The 18,842-nt window shown below is 50.8% G+C and overlaps 3 protein-coding genes across 12 annotated transcripts; 2 read left to right on the forward strand and 1 right to left on the reverse strand.

Moving 5' to 3' along the window:
* The first annotated feature begins 1,811 nt into the window (after positions 1 to 1,811).
* Positions 1,812 to 6,544, forward strand: COASY (Coenzyme A synthase). 2 transcript variants are annotated; one of them, XM_053568867.1, is made up of 10 exons: positions 1,812 to 1,875; positions 2,255 to 2,965; positions 3,573 to 3,787; positions 4,036 to 4,167; positions 4,355 to 4,544; positions 4,629 to 4,693; positions 5,464 to 5,548; positions 5,726 to 5,823; positions 5,919 to 6,065; positions 6,168 to 6,544. In XM_053568867.1, the coding sequence occupies exons 2-10, from the start codon at positions 2,266 to 2,268 to the stop codon at positions 6,234 to 6,236; spliced, it is 1,701 nt and encodes a 566-aa protein (XP_053424842.1). In that variant the 5' UTR covers positions 1,812 to 1,875; positions 2,255 to 2,265; the 3' UTR covers positions 6,237 to 6,544. The 2 variants fall into 2 exon arrangements, with proteins under 2 accessions (XP_053424842.1, XP_053424841.1); XM_053568866.1 differs by having other exon boundaries at positions 1,814 to 1,879.
* Positions 6,545 to 6,673: 129 nt separating this feature from the next.
* Positions 6,674 to 11,713, forward strand: MLX (MAX dimerization protein MLX). Of its 8 annotated transcripts, none has more exons than XM_053568871.1 (8): positions 6,674 to 7,576; positions 7,936 to 7,972; positions 8,438 to 8,527; positions 8,795 to 8,904; positions 9,125 to 9,224; positions 9,406 to 9,505; positions 9,885 to 10,086; positions 11,440 to 11,713. In XM_053568871.1, exons 1-8 carry the CDS (start codon positions 7,526 to 7,528, stop codon positions 11,494 to 11,496), a joined length of 747 nt encoding a protein of 248 aa, XP_053424846.1. In that variant the 5' UTR covers positions 6,674 to 7,525; the 3' UTR covers positions 11,497 to 11,713. The 8 variants fall into 8 exon arrangements, with proteins under 8 accessions (XP_053424846.1, XP_053424843.1, XP_053424847.1 ...); XM_053568868.1 differs by having other exon boundaries at positions 9,885 to 10,075; XM_053568872.1 differs by having other exon boundaries at positions 6,674 to 7,567.
* A 939-nt stretch (positions 11,714 to 12,652) lies between these two features.
* Positions 12,653 to 18,831, reverse strand: PSMC3IP (PSMC3 interacting protein). Of its 2 annotated transcripts, XM_053568878.1 has the most exons (8): positions 17,658 to 18,830; positions 17,463 to 17,563; positions 17,210 to 17,299; positions 13,881 to 13,992; positions 13,239 to 13,384; positions 13,077 to 13,130; positions 12,875 to 12,934; positions 12,653 to 12,792 (listed from the first exon to the last, which is right to left on the reverse strand). In XM_053568878.1, the coding sequence occupies exons 1-8, from the start codon at positions 17,689 to 17,691 to the stop codon at positions 12,736 to 12,738; spliced, it is 654 nt and encodes a 217-aa protein (XP_053424853.1). In that variant the 5' UTR covers positions 17,692 to 18,830; the 3' UTR covers positions 12,653 to 12,735. The 2 variants fall into 2 exon arrangements, with proteins under 2 accessions (XP_053424853.1, XP_053424852.1); XM_053568877.1 differs by having other exon boundaries at positions 12,663 to 12,934; positions 17,658 to 18,831.
* Positions 18,832 to 18,842: the final 11 nt, after the last annotated feature.

Consider the following 18,842-nt stretch of genomic DNA (forward strand, 5'->3'; position numbering starts at 1 on the left):
ACCTGCATGTGTGAAGCACGAAATATATATTTACTGAATAAAAGTGACTTGGGGCATTCTCTGGCAACCTTTGCTGTTTGTTCCTTCAAATCAGGCCCTCTCTTTTTCTTTCTTTTTTTTTTTTTAGACATGTCTCACTTTATTGCCCAGGCTAGAGTGCCATGGCATCAGCCTAGCTCACAACAGCTTCACACTTCTGGTTTTAAGCGATCCTCCCATCTCAGCCTCTCAAGTAGCTGGGACTATAAGCACCCAGCTATTTTTCTATTTTTAGTAAAGAAGGGGTCTTGCTTTTGCTCAGGCTGATCTCAAACTCCTGAACTCAAGCAATCCCCTTGCCTCAGCCTCCCACAGTGCCTAGCCAAGGCCTTCTTTTTAAAATCCTTAAAATCCTTCTTTTTAAAACTTATATCTCCTTCAAGAAGGCTGGTACCTTAGTGCCTTTGAGCTCCACAATTCTTCCATCCATAACTCCAAAGGCAGATCCAGGTTTTGTGGGGTATTTTATATTTTGCAGGCTCTCTTTAAAAACACAAAGATGCCTGGTGTGTGTGCTTGCTTTGGCAGCACATATACTAAAATTGGAGCCGGGTCCAGTGGCTCATTTCTATAGTCCCAAGTGAGGAAGGAGGATCACTTGAGCCCAAGAGGACAAGGCTGAAGTGAGGTATGATCTCCTCCTATACTCTAGCCTGTGCTACAGAGAGGGACCCTGTCTCTAAGAAAAGATCAGGCTTGATACCTGTGGCTCAAGCAGCTAAGGCACCAGCCATATACACCTGAGCTGGCGGGTTGGAATCCAGTCCTGGCCCACCAAACAATGACACCTGCAACCAAAAAATAGCCGGGCATTGTGGCAGGCGCCTGTAGTCCCAGCTATTTGGGAGGCTGAGGCCGGGGAATCGCTTGAGCCCAGGAGTTGGAGGTTGCTATGAACTGTAATGCCATGGCACTCAACCCAGGCTTGAGGCTCTGTATCAAAAAAAAAAAAAAAGAAAGAAAGAAAGAAAAAAGTCAAAGACAAGCATATTCAGTTTTGGAAAAGAAGCCACAGCACATTACTGATCTCTGTGGACTATTTACCTGAAATGTTTTCTGATGGCAACCTGGCTTCCCCTCCACACCAAAGCTACTAATTCCAGCCTTTTCAGTACATTAGCATTGTGCTAAATACTCCACATCGGATCTCCCACCCTCGACTTTTTCTGTCAGCAAAGACCCTGGCAGTTCTGAGTTCACACACACAGTTTTTCTCCTCCCCTGTGGACAGGTGCGTCACTGGATCCGGGTGGTGCGGAGAGCCTCGTATAGCAGCCACAGACCTGGCCCGTATGTGTCCCTAGAACAATGTAGGGCCTCAGTTTTTCCATCCATTAAACGGATATTTGCACTGCCCCATAGCCTCCCACGTGACCGTCCTCGGGCTGGGAGGAGACCAGGAAGGCTCTGGAAACGCCTTCCCTACTGTACAAGCGCGAGCCTGTTACACCTCTCCCCATCCTCCGTCCCCAGAATTCAGAAAGGAAGTCGGGGTGTGCGTTCTGGCTTAGCCGTTGCCTCTCGGGTGACACGTCTGAAGCCAGTTTCTGCTGTCTGGCCCGAAGGGCGTGGACTTTTTCAAACCCACCTTGCCCTTCCACTCTGTCCCGGTGGAAGGCGGATCTGAGAGGGAGGATTCACCCATCCCCCGAACCTAGGAGGGCAGCCCCGCCCCCAAGAGAAATCTCGCGAGAACCCGTTTTGCTACGCAATTGGGGTGTTTGACCTTCTTCGGTTTCTGTAGCTCCGCTTCGCCGTTCCTGATCTAGTGCTTCCGGGTGGTGGCCGGGAAAGCCACCACGGTGGTGCAAGCGGAACCAAAGCCCGGAGGTTTCAGTGAGTAGGTGACCAACCAGAGCTTGAGCGTCCCGCTTTAGTCTCCTCCTTCGGTTGCTTGAAGATCCTGGTGCAGCTTAGCAAAAGCACCCGGATTTCTGGATCCCCAGCCCCATGACTCAGGGGCTTCTGTCTAGTCCCCGTTTCCCCTTACCAGGATTTCGATTCAGTTCCGCGAAGTCACTACCTTGTATGAGAGATAAGGATACAAAGGTTTACAGCACAGTTCCGAGCGTCGTCACTCAGGCCCTGTCCCCTCCCTCGGTTCCTCTGGATCAGCACTGAGACCTTGTCACTGCTCTAAGTCCCCTTCTCTTGGGTCCTGCTTCAGCCGCAGGCCCCTCAGTTACCCTTGTATCATCTCCCTGATTGTCCGCAGGCCTTGGGAGCATGGCCTTATTCCGGTCGGGCCTCCTGGTGCTGACGACGCCTCTGGCCTCCCTGGCCCCTCGCCTGGCCCCCATCCTGACCTCGGCAGCCCGGCTGGTGAATCACACACTTTATGTACATCTGCAGCCAGGCATGAGCCTGGAGGGCCCGGCTCAGCCCCAGTCCAGCCCTGTGCAGGCCACGTTTGAGGTTCTCGATTTCATCACGCACTTCTATACTGACGCCGATGTCCACAGACACCTGGACGTCAGAATCCTGCTGACCAATATCCGAACCAAGAGCGCCTTTAACCCTTCCCAGCCCGCCTCAGTACAGAATCTCGCCCACCCGCCAGAAGTGGTCCTGACAGACTTCCAGACCCTGGATGGAAGCCAGTATAATCCAGTTAAGCAACAGCTAGTGCGTTATGCCACCAGCTGTTACAGCTGTTGTCCACGACTGGCTTCGATACTGCTATACCCTGATTATGGGACTGGAGAGCTGCCTGTGGAGCCCCTGGATGTCCCCTTACCCTCTACAATCAGGCCAGCTTCCCCCGTGGCCAGGTCTCCAAAGCAGCCGGTGCGTGGGTACCACCGCGGGGCTGTGGGTGGCACGTTTGACCGCCTGCATAATGCCCACAAGGTGTTGCTCAGTGTCGCATGCGTCCTGGCCCAGGAGCAGCTTGTGGTGGGAGTAGCAGACAAAGATCTGTTGAAGAGTGAGTGAGAGGGACCCTGGATTAGGGCAGTGAAGGACTCAATAGTCTCCCCCAACCCACTAGCATGGCCGGTTTAAGGAAGGGTGGGGCCATACATTACTTTCTGCACCTCCCAAATGTCACAGTACCAGACACTAAGTGCTAAGTGCTAAGGATGTGTTGTAATTGCAGCTTTCTCAGCACATGGTCTAGTTACCTCTCAATCAGAAATCCCCAAATGTGAAGTAGAGGAATCTGCACTTTAACAAGTTCTCCAGGTGATAAACCCTACTGAGACACTGGGAATATATGGATAAGGGAGTTGTAGGTAGTAATGCCACAGACTGTAAGAAGAGATTCAAGGATGGTGTGCTTCTTGGAATTCTCCATCTGCTAGTTCTCTGGAATAGTTTCCTGATGGCTTGTTCTCTGAACACATGCCAGCCCTTGCAGTCAGTGACTATTGTGCTTGCCTGGTTCTTCCCCTTTATCCTCCCACCTCCACCACACTTTCTTTCTGTCATGCCCCTTTGGAGATATGGTGCTTAGGAACACTCTTTCCCAAACTGACCCATACTCTTCCTCCCCAGTAAAAAGATCTCACAGTTCTTCTGGGCTCCTTCCCCAGGCAAGGTGCTCCCTGAGCTGCTCCAGCCTTATGCAGAACGCGTGGAACACCTGAGTGAGTTCCTGGTGGACATCAAGCCCTCCTTGACTTTTGATATCATCCCCCTGCTGGACCCCTATGGGCCCGCTGGCTCTGACACCTCTTTGGAGTTCCTGGTGGTCAGCGAAGAGACCTATCGTGGGGGGATGGCCGTCAACCGCTTCCGCCTTGAGAATGTAACCCTTCAGGGAGATTGGCAGAGGGAGTGGATGGGGATGGGGAAGGCCATCATAGGGGCTGTTGGAATTACCATGGCCCTAGAGGAGGGAAGAGGGGTTTCAGGGGGGCAGGAAGAAGCAAGGAGGAGCTAGTTCCCAGCTTGTCCTCTGAGGTTGAGGTCATAGGGTAGGTTGGGTGTCAGGGTTTCCCCTCTTTTCCTGTCACTCCCTCCTTCCCTCTTCTCACCTTTTCCCCTTTACTTCAGGGCCTGGAGGAGCTTGCCTTGTACCAGATTCAGCTGCTGAAGGACCTAAGCCAGAAGGAAAATGAAGAGGACAAAGTCAGCTCCTCCAACTTACGCCAGCGATTGCTGGGAGCCCTGCTTCGGCCTCCACACGTAAGCCTCCCCTTCCTTCCCCACATGTGGGTGTGCTGGAAATTCTGGTGAGCAGAAACTAAGGGGCTCATCCCTTAGTTGGGATGCCCAAAGGTGGAGAAAGCCTGGGCCCTCCTGCAGGAGCGCATTTCCAAGCATGAGCCTGAGGACCCTTGTAACTGTGGGTTCCTTTTCATCCACCCCCTAGAACAGGCCAGAGCTCCCTCCATCTCTCTATGTGATTGGGCTGACTGGCATCAGTGGCTCTGGGAAGAGCTCAGTAGCTAAGCGGCTGAAGGGCCTAGGGGCATTTGTCATCGACAGTGACCAACTGGGCCATCGGGCCTATGCCCCAGGTGGCCCTGCCTACCAGCCTGTGGTGGAGGCCTTTGGAACAGGTAATAACTGGGAAGGGATAGGGGTAGCTAGAAGTGAAGAGACTGCTTGTCTTCTTTGCTTAGTCTTTTGTCTCTATCGTCCAGATATTCTCCATAAAGATGGCATTATCAACAGGAAGGTCCTAGGTAGCCGTGTGTTTGGAAACAAGGTAAACACACTCTTTTTTTTTTGAGACAGAGTCTCACTTTGTCATCCTGGGTAGAGTGCTGTAGTGTCATAGCCCACAGCAACCTCAAACTCCTGGGCTCAAGAGATCCTCTTGCTTCAGCCTCCCAAGTAGCTGGGACTATACCACACCCAGCTAGATTTTTTTTCTTTTTTTTTTTTTTTGAGACAGAGCCATAAGCTGTTGCCCTGGGTAGAGTGCCGTGGCATCACAGCACCCTCTAACTCCTGGGCTCTAGCGATTCTCCTGCCTCCGCCTCCCAAGTAGCTGGGACTATAGGCGCTCAGTACAACGCCTGGCTATCTTTTGGTTGCAGCTGTCATTGTTGTTTGGCAGGCCCAGGCTGGATTCGAACCTGCCAGCTCAGGTGTATGTGGCTAGGGCCTTCGCTGCTTGAGCCACAGGCGCCAAGCCCTGGCAGGTGTTTTTTTTTTTTTTTTTTTTTTTTAGAGATGGGATCTTGCTCTTGCTCTTGCTCTTGCTCAGGCTGGTCTTGAACTCTTGAGGTCAGTCAATCTACCCACCTCAGCCTCCCAAAATGCTAGGATTACAGGCATGAGCCACCCTGCCTGGCTAAACACACACTTTCTTGGGTTCCTCATCTGCTACCAGTTGCAGGGGTTGGGATCCAATGGACCTCTCTGGTTTGGTCCAGAATGCCCATTTCCAGTCATCTGTTTGCACCTCCCTTGGGCTAGCCCTGTCTCTGAAGGAAGGTAACCTCTGCCCATTCCCTCTGTCCCCCTCTCCAGAAACAGCTGAAGATACTCACAGACATTATGTGGCCAGTTATTGCAAAGCTGGCCCGAGAGGAGATGGATCAAGCTGTGACTGAGGGTGAGTGGGAGGGATGATGGGAATGGCCAAGGTGGATAGGAAAGCAGATTCTTCCCCTGGGACCTTCCTTGTCCAAGCCAGTCCATGGCCCAAATCAGTCCACTTACTCTGGGACTGTGTTTTGTGGGAGCTCTGACTGGTAGCAGATGCTGCTGGCAGTGACAGGTCTCCCCACAGGAAAGCACGTGTGTGTGATTGACGCTGCTATGCTGCTTGAAGCCGGCTGGCAGAACATGGTACATGAGGTGTGGACTGTTGTTATCCCACAGACTGAGGTATCCGTACCCTACCTATCATCCTCTCCCCACTGTAGACTGCATTGCACTGAGCCAGACTCCTTTCTGACACACAATGCCTTGTGTGTGCCCAGGCTGTACGGCGCATTGTGGAGAGGGATGGCCTGAGTGAAGCTGCAGCTCAAAGCCGGCTGCAGAGCCAGATGAGCGGGCAGCAACTGGTGGACCAGAGCCATGTGGTGCTGAGCACCTTGTGGGAACCACAGATCACCCAGCGCCAAGTTGGTCCCCAGGGGGACAGCTGGGTTGTGGAAAGGGAGTCCTCAGTAGGTGCCTGCCTGAATTGGTCTTCTCTTCCTCCCAATATTTTGGCCTGCCCAAAGGTGGAGAAAGCCTGGGCCCTCCTGCAGGAGCGCATCCCCAAGACTTGTCAGGCCCTGGACCGCAAATGAGTTCAACGTGGGCCACGTTTGCCTCTGGAGCTGATGAGATCCAGGGGTGAGGAGAAGTGGGGGCCTTGATGCTCACCCTGGCTCAGGGCTGGAGGTCTCCAGGCTAAGCTGTGCAGGACATGGCTGGGCCTAGTGGACACAGGCAACCTACTGAGCATGCTGGGGTTTCGCAAGCACCAAGGATGTGGCTGGTGGAGAACAGTCCCTGCTGGGGTTCCATTCCCACTCTTGCCCCAGGGTGCCTGATACCCACAGCTGACTGGAGTCAGGACAAATACTGAACTTGTAATGTATTAAAGGTGAATGTTTTCACCTGGCATGAGTGCTGTCTGTATGGTGTCTGCTTTGAGATTCCTTATGCTGAAAGCACAGGGCCCAGGCCTGAGCTGGAATGGCAGGAGTGCAGTGGTTAAGAGCCTATAGCTCAGCAGCTAGGGTGCCAGCCACATATACCAGAGCAGGCAGGTTTGAATCCAGCCTGGGGCTGCCAAACAATGACAACTTCAACCAAAAAATAGCTGGGCGTTGTGGCAGGTGACTGTAGTCCCAGCTACTTGGGAGGCTGAGGCAAGAGAATTGCTTAAGATGCCCCAGCACTCTACCCAGGGCAACAGCTTGACACTATGCCTCAAAAAAAGAAAAAAAAAAAAAGCGTAGCCTTTTAAGCTATCCAGACCGAGGTCAGCCTTGGCCCTGCCACTGACTAGCTGTGTGCGTCTGAGACGTTTGGGATCCTTCAGTTCCCTCATCTGTAAGTCAGCGTAACTCAACTAAATGGCTCTTTGCAAAGGTTAATTCTGGAAGTGTTGGAAAATCCTACAGCACCATGGAGCTTGCAGCCTTGTGGGGTAACACGATGTGATAGGGGAGCTCTGCCCGGTGCCTGACACTGGCCAGGGTTGCAGGTCCAGGAAGGATGGGACCGGGTGAGGGTGAGACAGGGCCAGGCTGTGCACACATTATCTGCGACAATATTAAGACAAGCCTTTTGAGGGGACTTAACTTTTATAGAATGTGCTTCATGCCACCGCCAATGTAATTACTAACCCGGGGGAGAGCGGAGACAGACCGGGAACACATCCCGAGAGCAGCCGCCACAACCCCAATGCCAAGCTTATCGGGTTCCAGCCAACTTTTGCAGCCTTCGGGCCGCGCACGCGCAATCGTTTCACCCCGCCCTCTGCTCTTCGGCCGCGGATTGGTGGGGTTGGACCACGTGGGCGCACCTCGCCCCTTCCTCGCGGCAGGGTGCCCGCCCACCGGCTTGTTTCCGGTTCGGTGGGTTCAAGATGACGGAGTCGGGCGCCTCTCCCGAAGACCCCTGGGTCAAGGCAAGCCCAGTGCGCGCGCACGCCGGCGAAGGGAGGGGGTCGGGCTCGTGCACGTAGGGGGTTCGGAAGACTAGGGGCTTCCCTCCTGTCCCCAGAGTTTCCCAGCTTTCCGGGCCCCGGGGCTTCAGAGAAGACAGCTCTCTCCCCGCGTGTGCCAAAGTGGAGAGACAAACGAAGCCTGTGCCTTCTAGGGTGTCGGGGGTTGAGGAGATGGTGGGGCGGCGCTCCCACAGCCTGAACAGTCTTACGGGGAATCGTTCAGCCAGCCGCCTTTGCACTCCGGTGCATGTGTATAGGTGTGTAGTTTTAGAGGCGTCTGGCCCCAGGGACGGAGGTATGACGGGCTTCTCCTTTGATCGGTGCCACAGGTGGAGTATGCCTACAGCGACAACAGCCTGGACCCCGGTGAGTAGCTCTCGCATCGTCTTCAGTTCTCTAGATCTTTGTGGCCTTGCCAGCCACACCTGAGCACAGTCCACTGCCCCTGAGCTGAGTTCCTGGCTTGAGACAGCAAGGGAGGAGCTGCAGGACCAGAGGCAGGAAGCAACTGGGAGCGACACTTAGTAGTTCCTGCTGCGCTGAGGCAGGGAAGTGATGGAAATAGTGACAGCTGGTCACTCTCACTCTCATCACGTACAGGTGCCCCTTTATGTGCCAGAGGGTATCTCTGCAGACCTGTGGAGTGGTGTAGACAATAGGGACAGGAACACTGCAGCACAGTATGGCAGAAAGTATATGGCTCAGTATGGCTGGCATTAGGTTGAAGTGGGAGAGGTCAGCATTTAAGGAAGCCACTGTATCCATAGGTGTCTGAGGGCCTGGCAGTGTTCCCCACCCCACTCCTTAGTGACGGGGGCCTCTCTTTCCTAGGGGTTTTTGTAGAAAGCACCCGGAAAGGGAGTGTAGTGTCCAGAGCTAATAGCATCGGTTCCACCAGTGCCTCTTCCGTCCCCAACACAGGTAGGCAGCAACATCCCCCCCACCTGGGGAGGGACTCAGATATGCCATCACTTAGTACCTTTAGAAGCTCCAGCCATCTACATGTGGGTGCTGGAGCCCAAATGCCAGACACAGGGTCTCATAACCTTTCACCTCATCCAGGACATTAGGTTCTTTTGTCTATCTGCCATCTCTGGACAGCACATTCTTTCCAACTGGGAAATGGTGGGTGGGTGGGTCCCAGTGGGCCCCAAGATGACCTCTTCCTGCCCCCAACTCTGAGGGTAGATGACGAGGAAGACAGTGATCACCACCAGGAGTCCTACAAGGAATCTTATAAGGACCGGCGGCGGCGAGCTCACACTCAGGCCGAGCAGAAGAGGAGGGACGCCATCAAGGTGAAGGGGACACCTATACCCCTACCCACGTGGAGCCTTCTGCATGCCTCACATTCACCCTGCCCTGACCCCTAGAGTCCCAACTTTGGTAATCCCTCAGCACGAATATGTCATTCTTCCAGTCCCCTTACCCCTGTGAGTTTATAAGCATGAAACTCTTATGGAAGAAGAGCTTAATCCCTTAGGGTTAAGGAACCCATTTCCCCTGTTGCCTTCACAGAGAGGCTACGATGACCTTCAGACCATCGTCCCCACCTGCCAGCAGCAGGACTTCTCCATTGGTTCCCAAAAGCTCAGCAAAGCCATTGTTCTACAAAAGAGTATGGCCAGGGAGAGCACTGATGGGGGTTGGAACCAAGAAGGGCTGTGAAGAGGCTAGCACTGCTGGTGCTGGTGTGCTGGTTGTAATGGGATAGTTGGGGTATGGGGTAAGAGGAAACAGTATGAGCCATGTCTCCTGGTTGAGACTGCCTCTGTGCCCACCCCATCTTCCCACCTTAGCCATTGACTACATCCAGTTTTTGCACAAGGAAAAGAAAAAGCAGGAGGAGGAAGTGTCCACACTACGGAAAGACGTCACGGCCCTAAAGATCATGAAAGTGTAAGAAGGGTGCTGAACTGGGGAAACCAGGTCTTCTGGGGTGATGTCAGTTCACCTCCATGCCTTGTTCAAAGGCCACATCAGATAATAAAGTACAGATAATACTCCTACTTCCTGAGCTAGCCACTTAAGAGGCAGAACTCTGCATCCCCAACTGTCCTTTACACATGGCAGACACCCAGGAAATGAATGTTGGATTAATAAAAGGAAGGTTAGAGAGAGGTCACTGTTTCTGGCCTAGAAGCAATACCTAGCTGATGTTAAATCCACACCCAAACTCTGGTTATCCCCTTCCTCGGGGTGCATGGCATAATCCCATCATTCCTCCTGGGGTGGTAGAGCTGTTGCAGCACCTTAGCCCAGGCCTGCATGCTTTCAGGAACTATGAGCAGATTGTGAAGGCACACCAGGACAACCCCCATGAGGGGGAGGACCAGGTCTCTGATCAGGTCAAGTTCAACGTGTTTCAAGGCATCATGGACTCTCTGTTCCAGTCCTTCAATGCCTCCATCTCCGTGGCCAGCTTCCAGGAGCTGTCAGCCTGTGTCTTCAGCTGGATTGAGGAACACTGTAAGCCACAGGTATGGGGCAGCAGAGGGTCTGTAGTTCCCCTGTACTCTGAGGCAAAGTGGCCCAAGCCATTATCTGTTCAGAAAAGCATGGCAGCCACGTTGAAGTTCGAGGGTATTTCTACAACTTTCAGTATTGTTTCTCTCCTTTGCTTTCTTACCCATTTCCATTTATACTTTCATTTAGCAAGTGTGACGTGAGCATTCAATGCCAGGAGTTCACAGCTTTTGTGTAGCCCATGCTATTGCTGCCTCATTGGTCACTTATAGCAGAAATACTCGGGAGTTCTTGGAAACATGTGTTGGAGAGATGTGCTAATGGTATTTCACTTCAGTCTTCTGCTCTGTAGCCTCGTTGCTTTATCTGAGGCTTAAAGTCGAATCTGAGATTCTTTCCCAACACTTCTATGGTGAAATGCTTTAAGCATACTGTAACATAGAAGTTGACTTTTTTTTCACCATGCATCTGAAGCCATATATAACATAGAAGTTTACAATGTGGACTTGGTACCTGTAGCACAGTGGTTACGGTGCCAGCCACATACACCGAGGCTGGTGGGTTCGAACCCAGCACAGGCCCACAAACAATGACAACCATAACAAAAAATAGCCAGGCGTTGTGGCGGGTGTCTGTAGTCCCAGCTACTTGGGAGGCTGAGGCAAGAGAATCACTTAAGCCCAAGAGTTGGAGGTTGCTGTGAGCTGTGATGCCATGGCACTCTGCTGAGGGTGACATAGTGAGACTGTTCTAAAAAAAAAAAGAAAGTTTATAATGATGCCAAGTGCGGTGGTTCACGCCTGGAATCCAAACACTGGGAGGCTGAGGCAGGTGGGTTACCTGAGCTTAGGAATTTGAGACTAGCCTGAGCAAAAACGGGACTCCCCTCTCTACTAAAAATAGAAAAACTAGCCAGGCATTATGATGGGTGCCTATAGTTCCAGCTACTCAGGAGGCTGAGGCCAGGGGATTGCTTGAGCCCAGGAGTTGTAGGTTGCTGTGAGCTAGGCTGAGGCCACGGCACTCTACCCAGGGCAACAGAGACACTATCTCAAAAAAAAAAAAAAAAAAAAAAAAAAAAATTTTTTTTTCTTTTACAAAGAACATCTGTATACATGTATCCACCATCTAAATTCTACCAGTAATAGTGTGTTTCCATCTCTCAACCCTGTCAGTAATAGTGTGTTTCCATCTCTCAACCCTGTGTTTGGGGGCCTTTCAGAGTAAACCGTAGGTATTAGTATTTCCCAGAGGTTATTTTAATGCACTTTTATAAGGAGCATGCCTGGTCTAGCTAGGCATCTCTGAAATATCTCTGTGCACTGGCCTGAGCATTGTCTGTCTATTCCTGTGTTTACCCCCATCAGACCTTACGGGAGATCGTGATTGGCGTCCTGCATCAATTGAAAAACCAGCTTTACTGACTGGCTTGTGGAAACCTGCATAACAGCTGGCAAAAGGCCTTTATGTCTATTTGGCCATGGAGTTGCTGGGCCCATGAGCTTGGACTGCGACACCTCACACTGGTCAGCTGGTTTCTACTTGGCATTTGGTTTACCCAGCCCCACTTCATCATTAGTAGGGCTGTGGTGTTTGTTTTGTGAAAGCTTCTGATTAATTTATTATTTTGACCATAAAGCTTGAGGCCCCCACCCCCCGTCTTCCCTTTCCCCATGGAAGTCCTTGGGATTAGAGTCTGCTCTGGTCACCCCAAAGAGATCCTGGCCTTTTAGCCCTTTCTCTAAGCCTCTTGATTGATCTACACGCACTTGGAAACTGCCTCTATTTTGGTCTCTTGGGTAACATTTGGCCCAAGTTTGGCCATTTTGGCAGGAGAAAAGGACCAAGTGAAATACTCTCATAGCTGTGAAAAGCCACCTCTTGCCTAAACTAGCCTGCCCAGTCAGTTCAAGGTGAGGCCACGGGCTTTCTGGCCAGCTCAGAGGAGGGCGACTGGGTTCTCCCCCTGTGGTAGGGGAAGCAGCCCTATCTACTCCTGTCCTTTCGGTTCCCATAAGCTGTTACTCTGCATGGCAAAGGCATGTGACACAGCACTACAATATTTGAAACTTTTTATTTTTCTAAACACCAATAATGCAACTTTGCTAAAGTTATAATTTTGGAAAATTAACCTCAAAAACCATGCCCAGCCGTTTGGTCAAGTGTATCTGGGCCGGGTCATCTCTCAGTATTGCTTGTGTTTCTCTAAGGACTTGTGGTATGGAAAATACTCAGAAGATCTCCTGGGGTGCACAAGCCCAAAAGCCCTGGGTGAACCCTGGGCTCCTCAAAACGCTGGTGTGTAGCAGCCTCTCTCTACCCTTTCCTTCAAGCTCCCTTCTGCCTGCCTCAGGTTTGATATCTGAGAGTTCTGACTATCCAGAAGAAATGAAATATTTTTATATCAAATTATATTACAATAAACATTGTTATTGCATTGTTCTAAGTCAAAATGTTAAGGGAAAACCATTGCCACCATGTGGACAGTTAAATGAGTGTGAACACCCACCCTTGGCCACCAGCTTTCACACCAGTTGACCTGACTGCTCTCTTCAAAGGTGGAAAGCAGCAGGCACAATTCACAACCACAACAAAAGCCAACCTAAACAAGGTAGCCAGTTTAGGACATCTGTGTTTCCAGCTCCCAGTCCTAACAGAGGGCCTCAGGGGTCTGGGAGCTTGACGTTGTAATCTTCATCTGTCTCTATCCCAACTTCCTCCTGTGGGCCAGGGAGACAAGCAAATGAGATGTCCCAGGGCAAAGACTCCAGAGGAGCAGATAAGAAAGAGTGTACCACTTACGAAGAATTGCTTCTTATTCTTGGGGTACCCTTCAAGGATTGCATCAGATAGCTCTGTTGCCTGATAAACAAAACCACCCTCTTTCAGATGGGCAGCACAGGAGCACTCCCTGTGAGACCCATGATAATTAGGGAGTGGTTTCTCTGGTGATTGCTATTTTCACAATTACTTCAAGGCTGCCTTAAAGCTCCCACACACTTACCATCCTCTTCCGCTTCCTCCATTCCTTACAGTACTTTTGCCTCTCTCTGTATACCTAGAAGAAACAGGTTCCTCTAACCTCAGAAACACAGTGGCCTGCTAGGGCTCAGCCCTCATATTCACTGGACCTGCACTGCAGCCCTCGAGCCTCCTCCCAACTCACCTGCTCTTTCTCTTCTGGAGTCACATGGTTGGTAGCTGCTTTGATGTTCTTCAGTCTTTCTGTGTATACAGCACACTCCTTCTTTAACTTTTCAATCTCTTTCTGCATCTCCGGTGTGGTCAGGGCACTACTTAACTCCTTCAGCTCTGAAACCACATCCCCCAGGGGTCACTACCCCTGAGGAAGGAGGTCTATCTTTCCCAGTGAGTACATCCTGAAGTGGGACACAGGATTCCACCATGGTATGGGGTCTTGCCAGAATAAAGTCCCATATTCTGGAAAAGCTCAGGAAAATAGGAAATATGGGATTGAGTTTATATACTAGTTCTTTCTTCCTCCATCTACAAGTAGTGGTGGAGTGTGAGGCTGAGGTGGTTTGGGTGAAGCCAGTAAAGAGGCAGAAATAAAGGGAAACAGGACAATGCACTGAAAATCACAGCATGGAAAGCAAATGCACGTCTTGCCTACTATACACAAAAGCCAGTTCTACATTTCTTTTACTATAAAACCCAAGGCTGCCTAGTAAAGGCATCTTAGCTGCAACTAAATGCTGCAAACAATGACCCATTCACTTAGTAATTCCTAACCTCCAGAATGAGCCTAACCCTTTGGGCACCTTTTGTGGGGGCTGCCCAGGCCTACCAGCCTCCATGTGGCGACAGCTCTGCTGCAAGCTCTGCACCTTGGCAGTGAGGGCCACAATCTTGGCATCAAGGCTTTGCAGGTCAGCATCACTCACCGTATCAAATTGGTTCTGCCAGAGATAAGATGAAAAATATAAATGAAGTGATGTGGGGCACAAAGATGGGGAACACACATATGGGAAAGCAACACTGAGATATCTCAAGAACCTAGCATTCCCCAAAACCTTCAAGATGGCCTGGGTAAATACTGGGAATGTACTTTTAAGAAATTTAGTTGAAGGCTGGGCATGGTGGCTCACACCTGTAATCCTAACACTTGAGAGGCCGAGGCAGGTGGATTGTCTGAGCTCATAGGTTCATGACCAGCCGGAGCCAGAGGGAGACCTGGTCTCTAAAATAGCCAGGTATTGTCGTGGGTGTCTGTAGTCTCAGCTACTTGGGAGGCTGAGGCAAGAGAATGGCTTAAGCCCAGGAGTTCGCTGTGAGCTGTGAGGCCATAGCACTCTACAAAGGACAACAAAGTGAGACTGTCTCAAAAAAAAGAAAGAAAGAAACTCAGCTGAGGCTGGGTACACATATTCCTATCACTCTGGGAGGTCAAGGAGGGAGGATCACTTAAGCTCAGAAGTTTTTTTTTTTTTTTTTTGAGACAGAGCCTCAAGCTGTCACCCTGGGTAGAGTGCCGTAGCATCATAGCTCACAGCAACCTCCAACTCCTAGGCTCAAGTGATTCTCCTGCCTCTGCCTCCCAAGTAGCTGGGACTACAGGCGCCTGCCACAACGCCCGGCTATTTTTTGGTTGTAGCCGTCATTGTTGTTTGGCGGGCCCAGGCTGGATTCGAACCCAGCAGCTCAGGTGTATGTGGCTGGTGCCTTAGCTGCTTGAGCCACAGGCACCGAGCCAAGCTCAGAAGTTTGAAACCACCCTGAGCAAGAGTAAGACCCTGTCTCTATAAAAAAAATAGAAAAAAATTAGCTGAGCATGGTGGTGCATGCCTATAGTCCCAGTTACTTGGGAAACTGAGGCAGGACTGCTTGAGTCCAGGAGTTTGAGGTTGCTGTGCACTATGATGATACCACTGCATTCTAGCCCAGCAACAAAGTAAGACTCTGTCTCCAAAAAAAGGCATCTTAGCTTTTGAGTACTGGTCCCACTAAAAAGGTATAAAAGTTGAAACCTAACGCCTACCCTCAAGGAGTAAGGGTTGGTAGGATGCTGAATAAGACACAACTATATTCCCATTTTGTGATAAAACTACTCACTAGACTTAAAAAGTAGTATTCTTCAGCTCAGTAGTTAGGGTGCCAGCCACATACACCCGGGTTGGTGGGTTTGAATCCCACCCCAGCCTACTGAAACAACTACAACAAAAAAATAGCCAGGAGGCTTGGTGCCCTTAGCACAGTGGTTATGGGGCCAGCCACATACATCAAAGCTGGCAGGTTCGAATCCAGCCCAGGCCAGCTAAACAACAATGGCAACAACAACAACTAAAATAACTGGGCATTGTGGTGGGTGTCTGTGGTCCCAGCTACTTGGGAGGCTGAGGCAACAGAATTGCTTACGCCCAAGAGTGAGGTTGCTGTGAGCTTTGATGCCACTGCACTCTACTGAGGGCAATATAATGGGACTGTCTCAAAAAAAAAAAAAAAAAATAGCCGGGTGTTGTGATGGGCGCCTGTAGTCGTAGCTACTTGGGAGGATGAGGCAAGAGAATCGCTTAAAGCCTGAGAGTCTGAGGTTGCCATGAGCTGTGATGCCACAGCACTCTACAAGGGCAATACAGAGAGATCTGTCTCAAAAAATTTTTTTAAAAAGCCTAAAAACACTGTATAGCCAAGCAGAAAGTTTGCCAGGATTAGAGGATTTTCAATAGAGTAACATAATGAAGACTGTTAGGAAAACAGCCTTGAAGGTGGTTTTGTCCAGTTAAATGAGTAATGTCTACTGGGTGTTAGATAAAAATATTTTGAGAAATAGGGTCTGACCTAGGGGAACTTCAGTTAGGTGAGGAAGACAAATAAAAAGGCAATTATAGGCTCGGCGCCTGTGGCTCAAGCGGCTAAGGCGCCAGCCATGTACACCTGAGCTGGCGGGTTTGAATCCAGCCCGGGCCCGCCAAACAATGACGGCTGCAACCAAAAAATAGCCGGGCGTTGTGGCGGGTGCCTGTAGTCCCAGCTACTTGGGAGGCAGAGACAGGAGACTCGCTTGAGCCCAGGAGTTTGAGGTTGCTGTGAGCTGTGATGCCACAGCACTCTACCCAGGGCAACAGCTTGAGGCTCTGTCTCAAAAAAAAAAAGGCAATTATAGGAGAGCAGGGTCTCATGCCTGTAATCTTAGCACTTTGGGAGGCCAAGGTGGGTGGATTGTCTGACCTCAGGAGTTTGAGACTATACTAAGCAACAGCAAGATCCCGTCTCTACTAAAAAAAGGTAATTATAATACAGCATGTGTCAAAAGAGGTTAAGAGCTGAAGAAAGAGGGAGGCTGAGGCAAGAGAATCGCTTAAGACCAAGAGTTGGATGTTGCCGTGAGCTGTGACATCATAGCACTCTACCGAGGGCAACATAGTGACATTGTCTCAAAAAAAAAAAAAAACAAAAAAAACAACCCAAAAAACTGAAAAAGAGGCAGTTAGCTCAAAGCATTTAGGGAGGGTTTCTGGAGAAGGTGATGCCTGAGAAAAATCCTAGAGATATGGAAGAGTAAGCCAGGTAAAGAGCAAAAGGGCCTAAAATATCCTAGGGCAGAGGGAAGACAATGAGCAAAGGACAGAGGAGTAAAACACATCTGAATTGTCTGGTACTGATGGATGGAAAAATAACAAGGACAGGTGAGGGCGATGCCTGTGGCTCAGTGGGTAGGGTGACGGCCCCATGTACTGAGAGTGGTGGGTTCAAACCCGGCCTTGGCCAAACTGCAATAACGACAACAAAACAGCCGGGCATTGTGGTAGGTCCACATGCCTGTAGTCCCAGCTACACAGGAGGCTGAGGCAAGAGAATCGCCTAAGCCCAGGAGTTGGAGGTTGCTGTGAGCTGTGATGCTACAGCACTCTACCGAGGGCAACAAAGTAAAGACTCTGTCTCTTAAAAACAAAACAAAACAAAGAAAAAAACAAGGACAGGTGAAGCCAGAGGCTCTCTAGGGCAAGTTTCCAAGTGCCTTTTTTCTATTCTATTGAGCACTGGGGAGCCATTGAGACCCACGTTTATTTTTTATTATTTTTCTTTTTGTAGAGACAGAGTTTCACTTTATTGCCCTCACAGCAACCTCCAACTCCTGGGCTTAGGAGTGCTAAATCTGCGCAGGATTCTCCTCACCTGATCTGCAAAATAGATCTTCTGCTTGCCATAGGTCTTCTCTTTGATCTTGCCTTGTTGGGCCAGCTGCTCCAGCGCCTTCACCACCGCCTGGCAGAGGGGAGGGGACGGAGCCATCAGAGGAGTCTTTGGGCTCGAGCAGGGGGAATTTCAGCCAGTGATGGGGAAAGCGCCCCACGTTCGAGAGGGCAGGACCCCAGCCTGATTCGAGGGGGCCTTACGGGGGTGGGGGTCCCTGTGACGAGGTCCTCACCGCCTTGCCTAGTCCGTGTTCCCTCTGCAGGTTCCCAAACACGTCCTGGGCGCTGTAGGGCCTGTTCTGTTCCTGGAGGTACCTCAGGAGGATCCCGGCGGCTGCGGAGAGACGAGGCAGGGGAAAGGCCACTCAGCTGACCTCCGCGCCCACTCCCCTCCTGGGTCTCCCACCCCACGCCCACGCCACCGTTACCTCCAGCCACAGCTTCTGCTCGCCCTTTACTCATTGCCTTTCCCGCCGCCAAACTGAGCCGGTCGTTGGAGTTGCTCCGGTAACGCCTCCTTCCGGTGACAGGGGCGGGCTCAAGCGGTGATTGGCTCAAACGGGGAAGCCCGCCTGGTAAGGAAAAGACCCTTCCCGGACGCCATAGCTCACTTCCGCCCGGCACATTGAGGCCTGAGACCCACCTTGGACCTCTCCCAGCCTTCCCCTGGCAACTTAGGCAGCGGTAAAGAACGCCTTAAAGTTTCGAAACCCAGCTCCAGCCGCGGCTGAACACTCGTAACCTTCACCAAGGCCCAGTGTTGGAACGGGAGGAGACACTTCAGGGATCAACTTCCGCGCTGGGCAAGCGACCGGTTCAAGGTCACAGTGCTAGTTAGCCACAGGGACATGTCTTGATCCCACGGTCCAGCTCTTTTGTCAGCTTGTTTTATCTCTTGTAAAGCAGGTGCAGTAGCTACTTGTAGAAGGATGGTTGTGAAAAAATTAGGAAGCATTGGCGCCTCGCAGAGCGTTTACACTCCCATTGTTTATCCATTACCGAGTTTTGCACCAGGGGGCGCGCGACACCTGCTGAAAACCAAGGAAAAGTGGGAGGGGGCTACTCTTAAGCCACAAAGCTTGTAGAAGTTTGTCAGCCCAGTCAGTCTCAAGGCCACACCTGGCAGGTGCTTTCCATTCTTGACCACAGTGGCCAATGGGACAGAGCCTGAAATAAGTATTTCTAGTTTCTGAGGTCACTGAAGGCCGAAGAGCAGCTGTTCCTGCAGCTCAAACAATCCAGTAGAGAAGCATTGCTATTTTTTTAAAGCCGTCTGCTATCTAAAAGCTCCTCAGCCTGACAAACATGTGCTTATCTTTGCAGGTTTAGAAATGGAACTGCAAGCTAAATTACAGCCAAGAGTGCCAATTATGCTCACATCTGGGCTCCCTGAGGAAGGGAAATGGCCTCATACTATAGTGACTGTTCTGGGCAGTACAAAGGAAAAACATAACTAGACTTAGGGTCCCTCACACCTGGGCTTCCTCTTCAGAGGCTGTCACCTCAAATAAATCCAGAACTCAGATTAACAAGAGAAGACTATCAAGAGTAGGACACCATTCAACATCAGTCCTCAAGATTGTTCTCAAATAAGATTTATTCCCCAACACCCA

This window comes from Nycticebus coucang, chromosome 18, assembly GCF_027406575.1.
Source record: "Nycticebus coucang isolate mNycCou1 chromosome 18, mNycCou1.pri, whole genome shotgun sequence".
Classification (NCBI taxonomy): domain Eukaryota; kingdom Metazoa; phylum Chordata; class Mammalia; order Primates; family Lorisidae; genus Nycticebus; species Nycticebus coucang.